The sequence below is a fragment of the Anolis carolinensis genome, unplaced genomic scaffold, assembly GCF_035594765.1.
Source record: "Anolis carolinensis isolate JA03-04 unplaced genomic scaffold, rAnoCar3.1.pri scaffold_12, whole genome shotgun sequence".
NCBI lineage: Eukaryota > Metazoa > Chordata > Lepidosauria > Squamata > Dactyloidae > Anolis > Anolis carolinensis.
Genome location: NW_026943823.1, coordinates 870,219 through 891,842, shown reverse-complemented (window position 1 = coordinate 891,842; position 21,624 = coordinate 870,219). Strand labels below are relative to the sequence as shown.

Genomic DNA, 21,624 nt, shown 5'->3' with positions numbered 1-21,624 from the left:
AAGCTCCAGCTACTCCAGAAAACGGCCAGGCTTTGAGACTGCTAGGCTATTCACTGCTATTCCATCTGGCCAACAAAGGATTCCCATAAGCCACGGGCAAAGCTAGTAGCAATATAAAACACAACAATAGACAAGAGACATGCACAATTATAAAAATTTAAACATTAGCCAATAAAAACAAATGACAAGAATTAATAAAAACATGGATTAAAACGGAGAGGTTGTAAAAGTAGACTGGGTAAGGTGCACCATATACATATTGTAAGAGATATATAGTGCTCTCGGTCCACCTTCACTGCCAGATCTATCATCCCCAAATTTTTCGTTTTCCTTCCCTTCCCAAACTACAATTCTTATCATTCTCTACTTTCCTAGTAAATGTTTAAGAAAAATTATTTGTGGAAAAGAGAAAGAAATTAAATGCCTTCCCCATCACACATCAGAAAACACAACACACCCATCCCTCCGCACTTCCACCACCACCGCACAGCCCCCAATGCCACGTCAATGCGAAGCCATGGAATTCAACATAGCCACAACTCTAGGATAAAAGCTCGCTCTCAGTCTGTTTGTCCTTGCCTTTGTCACCCTGTACCGTCTGCCAGATGGCAATAATAATAAAAAAGAATATGCCGGGTGAGATGGAGCCCCAAGAATGCTCTGAGCTTTCTTACATCTGATCAACTTCCAAATACGGGAGAAAGAAGGCAACCAATGGCAATTTAGGGCAGAGAACTCCACATTCTCAGTAAGAAATAACTCCATTACAATTCTTATAATTCCACAGGATGTAGCCATAGGAGTTAAAGCATTAAATTACTATATTGTACTATATCATTATATGGTAATATTATTACATTAAATTACTATATTGTACTATATCATTATATGGTAATATTATTACATTATAATATATTATTATATATTACTAGCTGTGCCCGGCCATGCGTTGCTGTGGCTTATGGGAATCCTTTGTTGCCAGGTGGAATAGCAGTGAATAGCCTTGCAGTCTCAAAGCCTGGCCGTTTTCCGGAGTAGCTGGAGCTTTTTGTTGTATGAACGTAGAGGCATGGATGAGGGGTTGTACTGCCAAGTTTAGTGTTTCTGGGATGTGTAGTTTTTTTGTTTTGTCCTAGGCTTAAATTTCATTACCCTTTTATATATATAGATTACATTTAATATATAATATAGAATTAATATTATTATATTGCATTATTAGTAGTATAATATTGTATTCCATTATAATATTATAATCAATATTATATGTATATACAATATATTATATTATATAATATGTAATGTTATATTCCTGTAGTTTGGAATGACCTGGAATGACCTTGTAACTCATGGGGCTCCCATCCATCATTTCAGGCATCTCGTGGCATAAGAAAGATTTGTTTGTTTGGGGGCTGGACATGGTGTTTATGTTGTTGAATTAAGAGACCAACCCATAACTAATGTTTTCCTGAGTCCTCCAGCATTTCAGCCATATTTTTTTGAGATGGGACTGAATCGAGCCAAGTAATAAATTTACTACTACTACCACTACTACTACTACTGCTATTGCTGCCGTCTTTCCTCCCTCGGATGCTATTGTTTTCAGTCCTCCTTTACAAGTCTGTTGGTCCTTGGCCTTCCCCTTTCTCTGTGCCTCACAATGAAGGAAAAGCTGAGCCAAAGCAGATCCTCTCTAAGATATGGACCAAGGTTATGAACTGTCTTTCTGCGTGTGTGGCCTCCGCTCTGCTCCACTTACAGGCTGCACCGAGTCGAGGAGCTTTGTGAGCTGGTAGAAGCGCCGAGAGCAGGATGTGGGATTCTTCCTCTTGCAAGCGATGATCCGGTCAAGCTCCTTGATGTAGTTCAGCCGCAGCTCATCAAAGAACTTCTGGTTCTTCAGGCCATCCACTGGAACTGGAGAGTGAGAAGAAGTAGGAGCAAAGAAGACAAAACAATCAGGGAAGAAAAGGAACGTTGCCCTCGGTTCTACCTCCTTTTCATGTGGCATCCGTGCATGATGCAGAAGCCACAGGCCCCTCCAACTTACTGATAACCCCTTGAAGTCCCACCAGAAGGAAATTCATGCTTCACAATGAGTTTGGAGAAGTGTCTGTCTACCTCAACATAGCCTCTTAGGGGTTCCTCATGGATCTCATTGGTGATGGAGACATAGCCAGAGACTTCGGTGATCCAGTTTGCTAGCTATGATGCTTGGGACAACCATGTGGGGTGGCCCTCAGAAAGAGGGAGGACAAGGGATGCCAACCCCCAGTGAGTGCTGATGTTGGCCAAGGTAGACTTGAGATCTACTGGAGAAGTGTCTGGCTACCTCGACACAGCCTCTTAGGGGTTCCTCATGGATCTCAATGGTGCTGGGGACATAGTCAGAGACTTCGGTGATCCAGCTTGCTAGCTGTGATGCTTGGGACAACCATGTGGGGTGGCCCTCATAAAGAGGGAGGACAAGGGATGCCAACCCCCAGTGAGGGCTGATGTTGGCCAAGGTAGACTTGAGATCTACTGGTTTGTCTCAATTATATCACTCAATCAATGCTGGGTTTTGCCTACTCAACATGTAGGCAAAATCCAATGGGTTAATAGGTCTACTCCATTTGGGACTCACATCTAGAGTAGACCCTTCGAACTAACTGTTGAGTAATGAGCCAATGCATGATATCTTGCTAGAAAGCATCCTTTAGTATAGGTTGGGAAAAAGAGCTTTCAGTCCACGTGGACCTCTACGGTCAACACTAGTGGAATTTAGAGAACATTTTCCTCCCCTTTATCTCAGAAAGAAGCTGATATGGAAGTGGGGCTGCTTACTAATACTGAAGAGGAGCAGAGCCTTCATGCAGAGGAATTCCTGGGGAGTGATCTGAAGCCATCCAAATTCTTGGGACAAGTGCCGCATCCTGACGCACTGGCTGTACATCCTGGATTTGTGCATCCGGTACCTAAGAGGCGGAGATAACAGCGGAGGCCAGGAAATAAGCTGAAGATGAAACTCAGGAATAATGCCACAACTCAGTTGGGGAGGAAGAGACGTGGGTGTCTTCTCAAAAGGAGTCCACAAGCCTTTTCCTTCCCCCAGGTGCCCAGAGCAACCACAACATCACTGGTGGAATGGACTTCCGTACTATATAGGACAATGTGTGCGTAACTGTTTATTCAGATTAGGTATGCTACTTTTCTAAAAGTCCTTCCTCCATGAACAGTTGCACTTCTCCTGTTCTCTTCCTGATACAAAAAAGGCCAAAACCAGCTCAGGACCTCCATCACTGAACCATGAAGAAGTCGCCCCTTGGGACGTTTTGCCAAATTGCATTTGTATTGCAAAATTTTCCTCCCAATTTAATTTGTCAAATGCATTTTCTGCATCATGTTAGCGCTAGCTGCCTGTTTTTCATTATGGTGCACGTCCGCAACTGGACCCTTGAATTCAGGCTCCACAGTGGCTTGAGAAGGGGATCGGGGCCTCAACACATTAGCCTTTGGGTCTCCCTTACTACTTTGTTGCTTGCCTGTCTGTTTAGACAGCAGGAAATCCCGCCTTTCAGCCTCTTTAGCAGCAAATTTCAATGTTTCCGTCTCTTGACAGAAAAGGTGTTGCACCGCCATGTGAGCAATCTGGACGGCCCATTAACATCTCTATCCCATAGTCCCAATGATCTAGAATCTGTCCTGACCCCCAGATCCTCCTCCATCGGCTGTTGTCACAGACACCAGGTGGTAACGGGATGGATAATTGAAAGGAAGTGCTGGTGTCCCTCTGCTAACATTCCACATTGGTAAATTACTATCAGAACAGCACTCCCATTGTGCTGCTGCTGGCATACAACAGCTTCTTCTTGTTCCAGCCACAATTTATCCAGACTTGTTTTACCGTTCACTGAGCTGTGTGAATATTCCCCGTCGTAATTTATTCACCAGGTTAAACAGAACGCTGCAGGGAAGACGGAGAGCCACAAAGCAGGGGATGTTCATGACAGACAGGTGCAGGGGCTAAGAGTTTGCTTTTGCTGAAGTGGCAAATGATGGGAGTTGTAGTCTAAGACATTAGGAGGATTGGGGAGAGCCAGTTAATAAGGATATATATATATATATATATATATATATATATATATATATATATATATAGAGAGAGAGAGAGAGAGAGAGAGAGAGAGAGAGAGAGAGGGGGGGGCTGGAAATATTCCAAGGAAACAGGAGTACATTTGGGAGAGCTTTGTGGAAATGTTTGGGGTACATGAGCCCAAAATCTCACCTGGAATAATAATAGTGAAATTTGTTTTGAGCGACTAAGATCCCTTCTTCTACACTAAGGTCCTATATCCCAGTATCGGATCCCAGAGTAATCCCAGAGTCTCACGTAGAGTGTAAGGGACTTTATAGATGATTATCACACCAACGTGATCCCCTCTCTTCCCAAGAATGGAGGCCACGGCTATCTGCTCAACCCCTTTCAGCTGGCTCTGCCCTTTGGTTGGAGTTCCGAGAAGAGGCCTTATCTCTGCTGACAGATAACATCTCAATGCTCAGGAGCCGAGCAGCTTTCCTAAGGCGAAAGGAGGCTTTGGTGTTCCTCAGACTGAAGCAGAAAGGGGGGCAGGACTCCCAGCTGCCAGGGGTTGGCGGGGCCTGATTTACAGCTTGCCAGATTAACCTCCACGGAATGGGAATGGCGGGGACATTACTCATCTGGAATGGGTGCCATCCTCCTTGGCCTGCGGCCAGGCACGCTCTTTGCAAAGTGTTCCTCTCATTTTTACGAGTGGCAATGCATACATCCTGTTCTCTAGCCATGGGCTCAGGAGGGGCTTGGCGTACCCTCCCAGGACAGGAGAGGCCCCTGACATTTTATGACTGTGAAGCGGCAGAGAGATTTCATGAATACGTTGTTTCTAAGAGCACTGCACGAAAGTGACTGGAAAGAGCAAGAAAAGGGAAAGCAAAGAAGCCGGCGATCAGAGGGCGCTTCCAGACTTTGCTAAAACCCGCACAGAGACGGGTTAAAATAACCCGCTTCCACCCGGGTTCTAGTCCTCGCTGCCAACCCAAACCCTGGGCTTTCCCTGGTGGGATTTGACCCGAGTCAAATCAGGATGGCACGAAGCCACCCCAAAGCCCCCTATTTGGGCCACAGAACTCATGGAGAGGCTTTCAGTAAGGTCCGGATTTGTTCAGGTCTTTAATTAATGCGGAATAAATGGGTAAAATCCTGTTTACTCCACATTAATTTGCTTTTACTGGAGGCGTCTTGGATCAAAGGCCTGTCTGGAAGGGCTCAGAATGAACATCCTGTTATGGAATATTTCTCCTTTCCTGACCCCTTGGAGATGCCCACTCTCCCCCTGCAAACATGGGTCATAAAAGTGTTATTCTTAGTCCGGCCCATTATCGCCGAAATGAAGTTGGCAGTAGCGAGCGACGCACATGTGAGACCTCTTGTCCTGTTCCACTTCCATAAGAAGGATCATGCGAGAGAAGCAGAATCCAACTGAAACGCTTATAGAAAGAGGCAAGCCTAATAGGGGTTGGCTGGATGAGGCTGAGGATTGGAAGACACAACCGCACCAAGTCGGAATGGACCACACCTAATTCAAGTCACAACAAAAGTACTCATGAGAAGAGCCTGAGACAGGGCTGAGCCTCTATACCTCTCCTGAGGCACTTGTTGAGACACAGAGGGCGGAGCTAGGGAAATAGGCGGGGCTTCCTTCCAAGAGCCTGAGACAGGGCTGAGCCTCTATACCTCTCCTGAGGCACTTGTTGAGACACAGAGGGCGGAGCTAGGGAAATAGGCGGGGCTTCCTTCCAAGAGCCTGAGACAGGGCTGAGCCTCTATACCTCTCCTGAGAGGCCTTTTAGGACTAAAGGGCGGGGCTAGGGCGGGGCCTCTTCCCAAGAGCGCGAGACAGGGCTGAGCCTCTGTATACCTCCCCTGAGGCAAGGTAGCGAGGTTCAGTCCCATCAGACACTCAGGAAGAGGCCCCGCCCCCTCTTTTAGCCCCGCCCCCTGTGTCCTGGCAGGTGCCGCAGGACAGGGATAGAAGCTCAGCCCTGCCTCAGAGCTCGTAACTCTGCCCACCCCAGTCCTGGCTGCCCATTTGTGGCCCTGCCCACCTCCCCCTCCCCCTCCCAGCCCTGCATCTTGGACTAGGGGAGAGGCTCAGCCCCGCCCTCTTGAGCAGGAACCACACCCACCCCTCTAAGCCATGCCCCTTTTCCAGGGGACACTGAGTCATATTTTTTCTGGAAAGGGGGTGGCAGGCCAAAGAAGTTTGGGAACCACTGCTCTATCGCAACACCTGTCCATCTTCTCTTCTCCAGGCTTACTGTGACCAGCTCCTCAGGTTGGTTACCAGACCTCTACGTAATATCTTGGAACCCTTTTCTGGACACCTTTCTATCCTTTTTTGGCCCATAACTGGCCACCATATTCCAGTTGAAGTTCGCCTAAAGCACTAACACTTCTCCTGGGTACGATGCTCATGTCAGAATTGTATTGGCTTTCATGGCCATTTCATTACACTATAGACTGATTTCATGAAGACTGTTCTTTTGCTTAAAGGGAACGGTGCCAATGGGAAAGGAGTAGGCAGAGCAAAGACTGGATCAACCTGTACACGGATCTTTGATTCTGAGAACGGGCAACTCAGCTGGGAAAAGGCCAGGAAGAGAGGCAAAAAAAAAAAGAGATAGTGCTGGGAAAGGAAGCTACAGCTGAAGCGGAGTTTCCCTGCAGCGGATAACACAACGTGCACACAAGTGGGCAACACTGTTTATCAGGGATGCTGTTGCTCTGTGGGTTTTGGTGTTTTGGACTTTAGAATTCGTGGCCAAAGGATATGCTGGCCAGACGTCTGGGAGCAGAAGTTCCAAACAGGTCTAATGGCTTTACATTTCAGGAGAGTAAATTTCAATTGAACATTGAATTGAAGCAGTTTGGTATTGGAACCAGTGGTCCAGAGTGGTGGAATAGTCTCCTTCTCTGGACATCTCCCAAACAATGCTGGACAGCTCCCTTCTGAGGATGCTCTGGCTCAGGGGCTCTCAAACTTTTTCAGCCACTGAGCCCTTTTTGAAGCAAATGTTTCTCATGGAGTGCCAATAAATGTTGATATATTATATTATATATATTATTAAATCTTTTTATATTATTATAATTGAGTGCGGAGCCCCTTAGTTTGATTTGCGGCATGCTCCAAGGGCTCCACAGAGCACAGTTTGAGAATGACTGCTCTAGCTGGAAAGTCGGACTCAATGGCCGATGGGACCCCTTCCAACGCTACTGTTTCAAGGCTGTAAAGAAGTGTGTTTTTATTTTGATTTATAGATGTCATGTTTAATTTTGTTTTAAAAGTCATGTTTATCTATGTTTAAAAGGGTAAGTATCAGTTACCAGTGCGTGGGGGATGGTAACCAGCTCAGCATTCTGAGGCAGGTTGCCATAGTAACGAGGGCGGAGCCAACCGCTGTTTGGAGGAAAAGGAGGGATTGTTTTAAAAACAGTTGAGTCTGTGATTCTAGTCACAAGGAAGACACTGGTTCCAGGTTAGGGAAACCAGGGAAGCTCAGGTGTCTAGTTGTGTTTAATTAAGCAAGTTAGGTGACTTGTTTGGGTTTATTCGTAGAGCCTGAGTAGTAAGGGGAAGAAATCCCTGTTAGATCCAAAGTGATCAGTTGAAAGTTTTGCAACCATTATCTAAGTGCCTTTAAAGAAGTTACTGTAACCACTAAGCTCTGTGCCTGAAATAAACTTATTATTGTTTTTCTACATCCAAGCCTCTGTCTCATATATATTCTGAACTAAGAACGCTACCATCTGAAATTGAATAAAAAGTGAATAAGAAAAGATAAAAAGACTCCCCTCTGCCTGACATCACCACATTTGGTGGCAGCGGTGGGATTTAAAAGAATTTCTCCCTGCCACGTCACCACAAAGGCCGATGTCGCAGAGCCAGAAGAGACACGGCAAAGAAAACCAGAACTCACTCATTGAAGACCAAGTCTGGTGCGAAGTAGAGCATCCGAGAGTTGACATTGGTGAAGGATCTCCATCCCATGGCAAAAATCATCAGGCCCATCCAGGAATACTGAATTATTGCCATTTGGTCATCCACGTGCAGGTTGCGGAATCCTAGGAAAAAGTGGCACAAGGAAAGGTTGGTCATGTAGAGTAAAAGACATCATCACCACCACCATCATCATTATTATAAATCCCATCTCTTCTTTGTAATACACGTACATGATGATGATGACGTCTCAGATCAGTGTTCAATCTGTTCACAAAACCAGCCACTCATTCTTTTTCATTCCCAAAACCCAACTTTTTAAATGATGTCGGCCACCTGGCACAAGACAAGCAATGTATGGGAACACAACAAGAGCCTCTTTATGTCCCGCAGGCCACGGAGCCGAGAATGCCTTTGCCGTTGGCCATCATGCAAAGCACGCAAAGCGGCCCGTTTGTTCCTCAACTCAATGGCCATAAATCTCGATGGGTGAAATAAATCTGCCTTGTGATTCTCCGAGTTTGATATCCCAATGTTTTCTGTATGGAATGCTTAGGCTTTAAGCAACGGCTGGACCCCGTCCAGGGACATTCCTTTCCAGAATCGCATCTTCCACAACCAAGGTGTCCACAGCTGAGGCAAAGCATTCTGGGAAAAAAAGGGGTGGCACTGCTCACATTTCTCAATGCTATTGAGAAAGTGCAACTTTTGCGGCAATTATTTTTACCTGAATATAGAATTCCAACAAAGTTTTGGTCAGACTGGCCAACAACCGACCGTCCACCCCATTGTCCCCTATAGACGAGTACATTGGACAAAGTTTCTCACATGTGTTCAGCTTCAGTGAACTTTTTCAGAAGTTGGTTTTGTTTTGTTTTGTTTTGTGGTGGGAATGTATTCATCAAAGAAGACCAAAGTTGGGAGTCTTGCCAAATAGCCACAAATTTTTATTGCATTTTCCAAAGGTCCCGAAGTGGGACTTGACAGGCTCCAAGAGCTGTCTCCTTTGAAAACTGTCCCACTCATAGAGCAGGAGAAAGCAGAGAAACATCTCAAGATGCTCACGAGGTTGTTGTTTATTGGGAAAGTAGTAATGATGGGTGTAAACGAAAAAGCAACCATCTTTGGTGCATCTGGAGATGTGTCTCCAGTGTCTCCTGGCTTTTGGCTTCTTCTAGTCGCACCGCAGTCATGAGGCTTTCATCTGGACCCCAGAATAGACAAGTTTCATAAACACTTCTCAAAACAGCCATGAAAAGATGTGCTGTATATTTTGTACTAGAAACAATGGCAGAATTTGCACGCACATGGTCCTCAATCCTAAGTATCCACACAAGGACCTACTAGGGATGGAAAAACCATCTCAAAATATTCACAAAACTTTTATGGTTTTCATCCATTTTTGCATGAAGACAAAGCCATTTGGGATGGACCAGTTCCCTTCTAGAGTTGGGGTTTCATGGAGTTTAATACGGAATGTCTGTTCTGGAGTTATTTATTCCAAACACCAGACTTTCCTAGGGAATGCCTCGCTCACATCCATTGTTTTGTGGATGCGATTCTTACGCATAGTTTGTTTCCTCTTGACAATTACTTTAATGACAAATAATGGAAAGGAATGTCACTCTAATGGCAACTAATGGAACACAAACAATTAAAGCGGTGTGGATGGAGTAATGTGGAAATAAGTGCCTTCGACATGTTTTGCATAATAAATTGCAGACAACGGAGGCCTCTCCTTTTGCTTTGGGAAAGGGAGCCGAGAAGAGCCAAACCGGGCCCACTTGTAAGCAGGAACTGAAACTAAAAACCTTAAGTCAAAACAAGAGGAGGACCTCAGAGTTCTCAACCAGAGAGCTGTAGAGTCTCACCAAGCTACATATCCAAGTGATTCCACAGGTTGGGAACCACTGAGCTAGTGGAACCACAGTTACTGGGCATCCACCATGTTTGTGGGAATCTAAGATGGATTTCCAAGCTTAGCCCAAGCAGAAACGTCTTCACAATGATACTGGACAGATCTGTCATGGAGGTCTTCAGGCCTGTCTTCTCTGTACCAAGTTGTAACAAGAGGAAATGGGCCTGAAGACGTCATTGTGAAGATGTTTAGTCTTAACAAAGAAAAAAACTTCTCAACCAACTTCATAATATAAGAACTTGGGATAGACAAGGTTAGGCTCCTCCATGAAAATATGCCCAGCTTCATTGTGAAGGCATTTCTTCACAAGGAAGAGATATCTTCAGAATGTAACAATGGAAATGGGCCTGAAGACCTCCATGAAAAATCTGTCGAGCTTCATTGGGAAGGTGTCTCTTCACAATGATGAAACACCTTCACAACATAACAACTTCCAGTGTAACCATTTCGGATGGAGAAGATGGGCTTGAAGGCCTCCATGAAAAAACTCATACCTCACAACCTCTGAGGATGCCTGCCATAGATGTAGGCGAAACGTCAGGAGAGAATACTTCTGGAACATGGCCACACAGCCCGAAAGACATACAACAACCCTCTCTAGAATTATTGTGAAGGGATCTCTTTACAATGAAGAAATACTTTCAGAATGTAACAACTTCCAACGCAATCCCTTGGGACGGAGGAGAGGTGCCTGAAGGCCTCTTCTTTGAGATGTTCCTTACCTGGCAGAGCCTTTGCCCATTTCACCACATGGACCAGCTGCCGTTCTCCGAGTTCATTCAGGCTGGTCAGGAGGGCCGCGAAGGAGTCCGGCTGGTTGTTGTCGTGGCCGGCGCACACCACGCCTGGCTCGATGGCCTCCAGGACGTTGAGGAAGATGGGCTGGCACTCCACGCCATCGATGCGCGTCATGGACATCTTGGGCGCCTGCTCCTCCGTGGGGCTGGAGGGCCCGGCTCCCTCGGCTTCTTCTTGCATCTTCAGGTTGCCCAGCTTCTTCATCTTGCGGGCTGCAGAGGAGGAAGAGGAGAAAGAGAAGAACGTGGTGATGGTGGCTGAGAAGGTGCTCCACTTGGAGTGGGAAAGAAGGCTTCGATCCACAGTCACATCACACGGCCCTGCCTTGGTTTTTAGGTCAGTTCCTGGGGTTATTTGGGGCTCTGATTCATATAGACCGTATCCACTCGAGTTTCTAAATGTTCTGTATCTCAAAAACTAGAGCTGATAGGGGAAAACTGGTGCCAATTTTTGGAATCGGTAGGCCAAATATACCCAGAAAAGGGGCTAAGATTTAAGGCACTGAAATGTATACTATTGTGTACAAAAGAGTTTTGTTTTTGTACAGAATTTTTTCCCTGTTCATTAAGTGTGTTTCCCATGGAGGAAACAGTATTGTCCGTCATGGAAATATGTAGAAAATATGTAAGGGAGAATCACATATGGAATATGTCTATTTATTACCTTAAATGATTCTATTGCACTTTATCTATTCACGAATTTGTTACTCATAATGTGCACCTTGCTTATCCACTATTGCAACCTCATTGTTTTTAATTTGATGTTTTAATTCTGTGTTGTGTTTTTTCACCTATTGTGTATATTTTATTATTGGTTTCTGTTGTTGTCCTTTGATGTTTCATATTTTATCATTGCTTGTATTTTGATTTTGCTGTAAGCCGCCCCGAGTCCCCTTCGGGGGAGATGGAGGCGGGATATAAATAAACTTATTATTATTATTATTATTATTATTATTATTATTATTATTATTATTATTATTATGGAGTCTGTATAATTTTACCTCTATATATTTTGCATTATGCTCAGACTCAGATGACTTAATATGTTTTATGCTATTTATATCAGTGGTTCCCAAACTTATTTGGCCTACCGCCCCCTTTCCAGAAAAAATATTACTCAGTGCCCTGGAAATTATTATTTTTAAAAATTTTAATAGCAATTAAACAGAAAAATATATTTACATGTGGCCATCACTGCTCCCCTGGATTGCTGCAGCGCCCACCAGGGGGCGATAGCGCCCACTTTGGGAATCACTGGTTTATATGGTTTTATTGTTTATATTGGTTTTAATTAATGATTGTTTTAATTGTAATGTATGTTTTAATACATGTTGATATCGGGCTTGTCCCCATGTGACCCGCCCTGAGTCCCCCTGGGGGAGATAGGAGTGGGATATAAAAATAAAGTTATTATTACTACATTATTATTATTACAGTAGAGTCCCACTTATCCAACATAAACGGGCCGGCAGAACATTGGATAAGCGAATATGTTGGATAATAAGGAGGGATTAAGGAAAAGCCTATTAAACATCAAATTAGGTTATGATTTTACAAATTAAGCACCAAAACATCATGGTATACAACACATTTGACAGAAAAAGTAGTTCAATATGCAGCAATGCTATGTAGTAATTACAGTATTTACAAATTTAGCACCAAAATATCACGACATATTGAAAACATTGACTACAAAAATGCGTTGGATAATTCAGAACGTTGGATAAGTGAGACTCTGAAATCTCACCCAAACCTATCAACATTCTTTAAAATCTAGAATACAGTTTGGATTCATTGCCCCTCCTAATACAGATGCAATGGGTCACTTCTTGAACCATGTATGTATTGGAAGAAGAAGAAGAAGAAAAAGAAGAAGATGATGATAATAATAATAATAATAATAATAATAATAATAATGGAAATCTCCACGATGGGAGCAAACTCTGGAAACCCAAACATTCCCCAATGTGTACAGGACGGCCGATCTTCTGCTTTAAAGGGATTCAAACAGATCGGCTTCTCCGCAGACGGCAACCTTCCCATCCAGCATCCTATTTCATAAACGACCATGAACAAAATACGTGGGAGCCTGTGATTAAGACTCCACCATTCCCTCCAAAACAGCCTGTTTATTGCTTGTGCTCCTTTATTATTTATATTCATTTCACGGCAGCTGCGGTAGTAATTGGCAGGCGCAACGCCGCGAAGTCTGCAGAGCTGGATCTGATTTCTCTCCGCATCCCTCCAGCATTTTACGTTTGCAGGGATGGAAAGCGGGAACATCCAGGTTAGAAAAGATGCTCCGAGTTATGAACGGAAGAAAACAGATAGGCTTGGAAAGGACGCAGGAGTTTGCTTTTGCCTGAGCCAACTGGGAAGGGAAACATCAGGCACGTGCGAGCAATACAAATGCTTCAGAAGTCATTACAAAATTAGGGAGTGCTCGCATTTAGTTTCTAAAGTGTCCATTTATTTATTTACAATATTTATATTCCCCCCTTCTCATCCCAAAGGTGTATACACAATGTACATATACATGGCAAACATTCAATGCACTTTAACAACACAACCGTTCAATGCTAAGGCTTCTCCGTCTGCGCAGGGTTCCATACTTGTCACTTTAACAACACAACTGTTCAATGCTAAGGCTTCCCTGTCTGCGCAGGGTTCCATACTTGGCACATTAACAACACAACCGTCCAATGCTAAGGCTTCTCCGTCTGCGCAGGGTTCCATACTTGGCACTTTAACAACACAACCGTTCAATGCTAAGGCTTCTCCGTCTGCGCAGGGTTCCATACTTGGCACCTTAACAACACAACCGTTCAATGCTAAGGCTTCTCCATCTGCACAGGGTTCCATACTTGGCACATTAACAATACAACCGTCCAATGCTAAGGCTTCTCCGTCTGCGCAGGGTTCCATACTTGGCACCTTAACAACACAACCGTTCAATGCTAAGGCTTCTCCATCTGCACAGGGTTCCATACTTGGCACTTTAACAACACAACCGTCCAATGCTAAGGCTTCTCCATCTGCACAGGGTTCCATACTTGGCACTTTAACAACACAACCGTCCAATGCTAAGGCTTCTCCATCTGCACAGGGTTCCATACTTGGCACATTAACAACACAACCGTCCAATGCTAAGGCTTCTCAGTCTGCGCAGGGTTCCATACTTGGCACTTTAACAATACAACCGTCCAATGCTAAGGCTTCTCCGTCTGCGCAGGGTTCCATACTTGGCACCTTAACAACACAACCGTTCAATGCTAAGGCTTCTCCATCTGCACAGGGTTCCATACTTGGCACATTAACAACACAACCGTCCAATGCTAAGGCTTCTCAGTCTGCGCAGGGTTCCATACTTGGCACATTAACAATACAACCGTCCAATGCTAAGGCTTCTCCGTCTGCGCAGGGTTCCATACTTGGCACCTTAACAACACAACCGTTCAATGCTAAGGCTTCTCCATCTGCACAGGGTTCCATACTTGGCACTTTAACAACACAACCGTCCAATGCTAAGGCTTCTCCATCTGCACAGGGTTCCATACTTGGCACTTTAACAACACAACCGTCCAATGCTAAGGCTTCTCCATCTGCACAGGGTTCCATACTTGGCACATTAACAACACAACCGTCCAATGCTAAGGCTTCTCAGTCTGCGCAGGGTTCCATACTTGGCACTTTAACAACACAACCGTTCAATGCTAAGGCTTCTCAGTCTGCGCAGGGTTCCATACTTGGCACCTTAACAACACAACCGTTCAATGCTAAGGCTTCTCCATCTGCACAGGGTTCCATACTTGGCACATTAACAACACAACCGTCCAATGCTAAGGCTTCTCCATCTGCGCAGGGTTCCATACTTGGCACCTTAACAACACAACCGTTCAATGCTAAGGCTTCTCCATCTGCACAGGGTTCCATACTTGGCACTTTAACAACACAACCGTCCAATGCTAAGGCTTCTCCATCTGCACAGGGTTCCATACTTGGCACATTAACAACACAACCGTCCAATGCTAAGGCTTCTCAGTCTGTGCAGGGTTCCATACTTGGCACATTAACAACACAACCGTCCAATGCTAAGGCTTCTCCGTCTGCGCAGGGTTCCATACTTGGCACTTTAACAACACAACCGTTCAATGCTAAGGTTTCGGGTTCCATACTTCACACTTTAACAACACAACCGTTCAATGCTAAAGCTTCCTGCCAAATGGAACTAACTGTAGGGGAGAGTCTACTGAACAAGCCCGTACCTGCTGCACACCAGGACTGACATCTGTTGAGGAGTTACGAAGGTGGAGGCATTACTTTTCATTCAACCCTTGTAGATCAGGTCTCCCTTTTTCCCTTCAATTTGAACGCATTTGTAGCCACGGAGTTCAGCCAAAGATAAAGGATGAAAGTGGCCGGTTAATGGCGTGCAAACTACTTTTGGAACTTTGGAATTCGATTTGCAGCAATTGAAGGCAGAGGAGGAAAGAGGAAGGCGGAGAAAGAAACCAGCACATTTTAAAGGCGGTTGAAAAAGTGGATGAATTGGGGCCAATCCTGGTAAAACAAGAGAAGCAATAAAACAAACACAAGAGAGAAAAGGAAGAGATAGAAATAGAAACGAATGACCAAAGAGGAGGCGGAGAAGAATCTCGACAGCTCAGCTTCAGAGGGAGAAAAGTCACAACAGAATTCTGCTGCTTCCCTCGCGGTTCTGTTCTGGTTCCCGACATTAAACGATACTTAAATAAAACTTCCTTTGGTCTTAATTAGGGAAAAAATGAGCCTCTGAACATAAAAACGTCAAATCAAAGAGCAGCCCCATAAATCACTGCGAAGAAGGGGGTGAAAAAGGCCGATCTTTAAGTAAGATGTTTTGGATGAGCTACAGGAAAGAGTAATTAAGGGCGGCTGTGCCTTAAAAAAATTAAATTAAATTACCAATGGAAGACATCAATAGAAAAAGAAGAGTGAGTAAATCGGGAGGAAGAAGAAGAGAAAAGCACAGTGTGAGATCCCCTGGCATCATTCATGCGGATCAGAACCAAAGAAAGAAAGAAAGAAAGAAAGAGAGAAAAAGGAGGGAAGGAAGGAAAGAAAAAGGGAAAAGAAGGAAGGACTGACTCTCAGCCCCAAAGATTAAAGAACCCATGTTAAGTGACTGAATTGTTTAATATATATTATATATATTTGTTCATTGTATAATTCTATGTGTTGTGGAAGGTTTTCATGGCCGGAATCACTGGGTTGCTGTGAATTTTCCGGGCTGTCTGGCCATATTCCGGAAGCACTCTCTCCTGACGTTTTGCCCACGTCTATGGCAGGCATCTTCAGACATTGTGAGGTTTGTCTGGAAACTAGGCCAGTGGAGTTTGTTTTATATATATATATATATATATATATATATATATATATATATATATATATATAAAATCTCCCTGTGGAATGATGCCCAGGGTGTTGTCTGTTTGAGGCGAGTGCGAATGTTGCAATTGGCCAGCTTGATTAGCATTGAATGGCCTTGCAGTTTCAGGATTCCTGCCTGGAGGAATCCTTTGTTGGCCCTGATAGTTTCTTGTCTGGGATTCCCCTGTTTTTGAGTGTTGTTCTTTATTTAGTGTCCTGATTTTAGAGGTTTTTTTTTAAAAAAAAAATACTGGGAGCCAGATTTTGTTCCCCCCATGCAGGAAGCAGCCAAGCTTTGAAGCTGCAAGGCTATTCAATGCTAATCAAGCTGGCCAATGGCAACATTCCCAGCCATCTCAAGCGGGCAAGAGTTCTTTCTCCCACCCTCTATCCCACCACAGGGATATAGAAAAACCCCACTGGCTTAGTTTCCAACAGACCTTACAAACTCTGAGGATGCCTGCCATAGATGTGGGCGAAACGTCAGAAGAGAATGCTTCTGGAACAGGGCCAGACAGCCCGGAAAACTCACAGCAATCCACTGTATAATGATAGATTTATTGTTTCACTCGGTCTTGTCTTGCCCTTTCCAAAGCCTGTGTGCTTTGGGGCCAGAAAGTCCCTTCAGGCTCAGACCGGGAGCAAGAACTCGAACTGGAACTTGCTGGCAAATCCTTGAGACGAGAAGCATCACACAGAGGAAAACCTAGCATTTGCTGGAGTATTAAGTGCCTCCATGTAAGGCTATACAGCAGGCATGGGCAAGCTTCGGCTCTCTGGGCGTTTCGGACTTCAAGTGTAAATGTTGCAATTGGCCTCCTTGATTAGCACTGAATGGCCATAACGCCTCCCAACAAAGGATCTCCCCCTAGGCAGGAAGCAGCCAGGATTTCAAGCTGCAAGGCCATTCAGTGCTAACCAAAGTGGCCAATTGCAACAGTCAAACAAGACTTTTTTCTCCCACCCTGGACATCATTCCACAGCGATATACAAGGGTTATCCAGAAAGTAGATTACGTTTTGGAACTAAAAATGAACAAAGTATAGGAGAAAACATTTACCATATGCAGTTGAAAGCCAGACCCAAATACCACTTCTCAACATAGTCACCATTCAAAACTAGGGTCTTAACTTATCATAGTGATGATTGAGCTTGGCAACTCCTTCCCCGCCAAACTCTGCCGCTTGTGTCCTCAACCAGCCAGTCACCCATTTCCGCACCTGCGCATTGTTGCCAAAATGCTGTGTTGAGGATGCAAGTGGCAGGGTTTTGTGGAGAAGGAGTTGCCAAGCTCAATCATCCCTATGATAAGTACCTAGTTTTGAATGGTGACTATGTTGAGAAGTGGTATTTGGGTGTGGCTTTCAACTACATATGGTAAATGTTTTCTCCTATACTTTTTGAGGACGCAAGTGGCAGAGTTTTGTGGGGAAGGAGTTGCCAAGCTCATTCATCGCTATGATAAGTGCCTAGATTTGAATGGCGACTATGTTGAGAAGTGGTATTTGGGTGTGGCTTTCAACTACATATGGTAAATGTTTTCTCCAATACTTTGTTCATTTTTAATTCCAAAATGTAATCTACTTTCTGGATAACCCTTGTATATATAACCCCACTGGCCTTGTTTCCAATAGACCTCAACAATCTCTGAGGATGCCTGCTATAGATGCGGGCAAAACGTCAGGAGAGAATGCTTCTGGTACATGGTTAGACAGCCGGAAAAACTCACAGCAACCCAATCCACAATTTATTTTAAAAAGACATGTTATGGAGGAACTCTTTCTCTGGACACAGGAAGTATTTTTAACTTAATGCTCATTGCACATGGCAACACTGAGCAAAGAGACTTGCTCTATCGCTCCTCAACTTTGTTTTGCAACTGTAAACATGCAAAAGGTCGTTTCTTGCAAACCCGGCATTCCAGCGTTGGAGCAAACATCAAGCAATGGCCAGTTCTGCACAGCTGTTGGGAATGCAGATATTCTGCCTTTTCTTTCCCTTTGGGAAACGTGTCCTGGATCCCAACCGATAACAACCATCGTTCTGGAAACGGAGAGGGAAAGATCGTGAGGAGCAAAGTTGTTCTCCCCAAAACGCACTTGCATGTAAGTGTTGCCATGCAAGACAGGGAGCTATACTGGGATGTTTACGAAATGCTTTGTTTATTTCCAGGACGAGGGATGTGCCGGGAGGGAAGCAGCCTCGTAAATTCACATGCTGGACTCCCATCTGCTCTCGCCGAAGTGCAAAGCCTGCCACGGGATGAAAAACCAGCGGCGGAGCCATCACAAGGCCCGTCTTGTGCAATGGGCAAATGTAACATCCAGAGTCATAGGCATGCGCGGATCAAGAGGTTGGGTTCAACCGGTCAGGTATGAAGAGCACTTCGGGGAGAGTAAGGCCAGAGCGTGGCAACCCGGGAGCCAGCAGAAGGGCATTCAGTAAGATTAGACCCCCGGCTATAAAGCTGGAATGTCCCCCAAAGGTCAACCCCTTCTGCCAGGAGGGAGATAGATGGGACGCTATTCACCCTGGATGCTTTTCCCATCAGAAAACACAATGTGCCCAAAGGTGAAACAACGGGAAGGGGCATGAAACAGGTGTGCTGCTCTCTCTTACCAAATGGCCCTTCATTTCCTAGTATTGGAAAGAATAAAAAACTGAAAATGACCCTTTGCATCTAGAATACTTCTGTTTCTTATCTTTTACTTGACCAGGTGAAGAAGGCCTGGAGAAGCACCGAATTTGAGCAAAGTGCTCTCATTTGGATTAATGGAGAACTGGCAAAGCCAAGTGGAATGCAGAAAGGAACCAGACAGCGGTGTCCTCTCTATTTGCTGTTATTTCTAATGGCGACAGAAGTATTGAATAGAGCAATCAGAGCTGAACAAGACATCAAAGGCTGGAGTTATAAATTAAACATACAGTAGAGTCTCACTTATCCAAGCTAAACGGGCCGGCAGAAGCTTGGATAAGCGAATATCTTGGATAATAAGGAGGGATTAAGGAAAAGTCTATTAAACATCAAATTAGGTTATGATTTTACAAATTAAGCACCAAAACATCATGTTATACAATAAATTTGACAGAAAAAGTAGTTCAATACGCAGTAATGCTATGTAGTAATTACTGTATTTACAAATTTAGCACCAAAATACCACGATGTATTGAAAACATTGACTACAAAAATGGCTTGGATAACCCAGAGGCTTGGATAAGTGAGGCTTGGATAAGTGAGACTCTACTGTATTTCTAATGGCGACAGAAATATTGAATAGAGCAATCAGAGCTATCAAAGGCCGGAGTTATAAATTAAACATATTTGCAGATGATTTGATAATAGTTTTAGATGATCCTTTGAACCCAGACGGGAGATTTAACTATAAGACAAGATATAAGATTTCACTATTTCTGTTAAAAGCTCAAATTTATTGAAAGATAAAGTATCAAAAGAGATTTTTAAAAAAGATTTGCATAGATGGAAGGACATACAACTGCCTGTTATGGGTAGAATCTCGATCATAAAAATAAACAATGCAATAATTTTCAATAGGAACTGAATATGTTTGAATGGTTTTCAACTATGTATTTTTATCCTATTTATATTTAATTCTATTTTAATGTTTACATATTGATATATTTTAAATTGTGTTGTAAGGCTTTTATATTAAGCCGCTTTGAGTCCCCTTTGGGAGAGATAAAGTGGGGTATAAATAAATAAATAAATAATGATAATAATAATAAATCTGAGTTGAGAAAGAATGGGATTCTGTCCAGACAATCCTACTATATGTGTGCTTGCGCCTAACCTGAAGGCAATGCCATATTATTATTATTTCTAATAATTTTGTGTGTGAAGCAAGGCTTGTGTACAGTGAATTATGAGAAAGCAAAGGAGATGCAATCTCAGCCAGTTGTGCGTAAGTGTTTGGAACGTTTGGGATTTCCAGATATGAACTAACCTATAAAATTGCATCTTTTGTATCAATATGATTGTGTCGACAATTTGTTGCAAACCACAAGGCATATGTTGCCAACCACCAGATGTATTTCGCAAATGAGCTCTCATGGAGTGGGTGATTGCTAAAGGCATGTAGCCAGAGCTATTTCCGAAATTTTGGGCTGCCCTCATCTATCTTTCTGCACTGGTCCAACCCCCACCTCGAGTGGTCGAGGTCTTCATTTATGCCTCGTTGGGCTGGAGACAGCTGTCTAGCATTAAGCCTGGTGATACTTGAACCCGTGCCTCTTCTTCAGAGTGCAGCCAAGGGCACCAATGGCATGAATGTCTTGAGAGGTGAAAAGGTTGCCCATCCAACCACAATGGGTACTTTCCTGGCCATCATGAGTCTATTTCTAGGGGAGAAGATGATCCATGTAGACAAACTGACTACTAGCTTGCATTCACATCACCCAATGCATTTGCAACAACAAATTTGCGACAATGAATATGCTGTGATGGTAAGGTAAGCGGATCTCAAGAATCGACCTCAAAACTGCTCCCTTCCAAGATCATAGAATCATAGAGTTGGAAGAGACCTCGCGGGCCATCCAGTCCAAGCCCCTGCCAAGAAGCAGGAAAATGTTCCACTCCTGTGTCCTTGCAAGTGATAAGAATGTAATTAGCAATAATTTTCTTCTCAATGAGCATGTTTTGTATTTTTCTCCCTGCTGCGAAAAAAGACGTTTGAAAACTGCCATTTTGGAAGTGACTTGCAGTTTGAAATGTCTTCTGTGCAAAATCTGCACCTTCTTTTGTATAGTAAATAGTATTCTGCGCAAAATCTGCACCTTATTTTGTATAGCAAATAGTATTCTGTGCAAGATACACTCCTTTTGTATAGCAAATAGTATTCTGTGCAAAATCCGCACCTTCTTTGGTATAGCAAATAGTGTTCTGTGCAAAATCCGCACCTTCTTTGGTATAGCAAATAGTATTCTGCACAAACTTTGCACCTTCTTCTTTTGTACAGCAAATCGTACTTTCTGTGCCAGAAAACATTTTTTTTTCACAAAAGAAATAAAATCTCTGGAATGAAATGTTATTTCCTACTTTGGAAAAAACAAGGTTTCCTGCATATTTTCTATACAAACTAAGAATGGTTGAATTTTGCACAGAGTAAGTTTCGAATTGTGAACGTTGCTTCCTAAACTCATTGGAGGAAAGGCAAAGCTTTCAGTATAACGAACTCACTTTTAAATACATCATTAAGAGTTGGCTAGTGTCAACAGATGAAGCCAATTGTCTTTTTTTCCTTGATAATCGTGTTAGCCCCCCTCCAAAGAAATAATTTAATGGCATTCATATACAAGTGTTGATGACGAAATGAAGATTGGTTTCTATTTGAGGGAAAAGAAGGCCCTGTTTTGCCTCAAAACACAGAATCCTTGAAAGGCTAAAATTGGTCTTCTCTTCCGCCCACGGGATTGATCCCGTCCCGAGTCCCTGACCAATCGTTACTATATAGTTAACAGCAAACCTAGG

General features: G+C 43.7%; 1 protein-coding gene across 1 annotated transcript in view; it reads right to left on the bottom strand.

Annotated features, from left to right (window-relative positions):
- Positions 1-21,624, bottom strand: part of ar (androgen receptor) — a 132,281-nt gene that overhangs the window by 9,356 nt on the left and 101,301 nt on the right. The window contains 4 exon segments of the mRNA XM_062964036.1: positions 1,757-1,914; positions 2,824-2,954; positions 7,996-8,140; positions 10,656-10,943. Coding sequence (XP_062820106.1) covers positions 1,757-1,914; positions 2,824-2,954; positions 7,996-8,140; positions 10,656-10,943 — 722 coding nt within the window.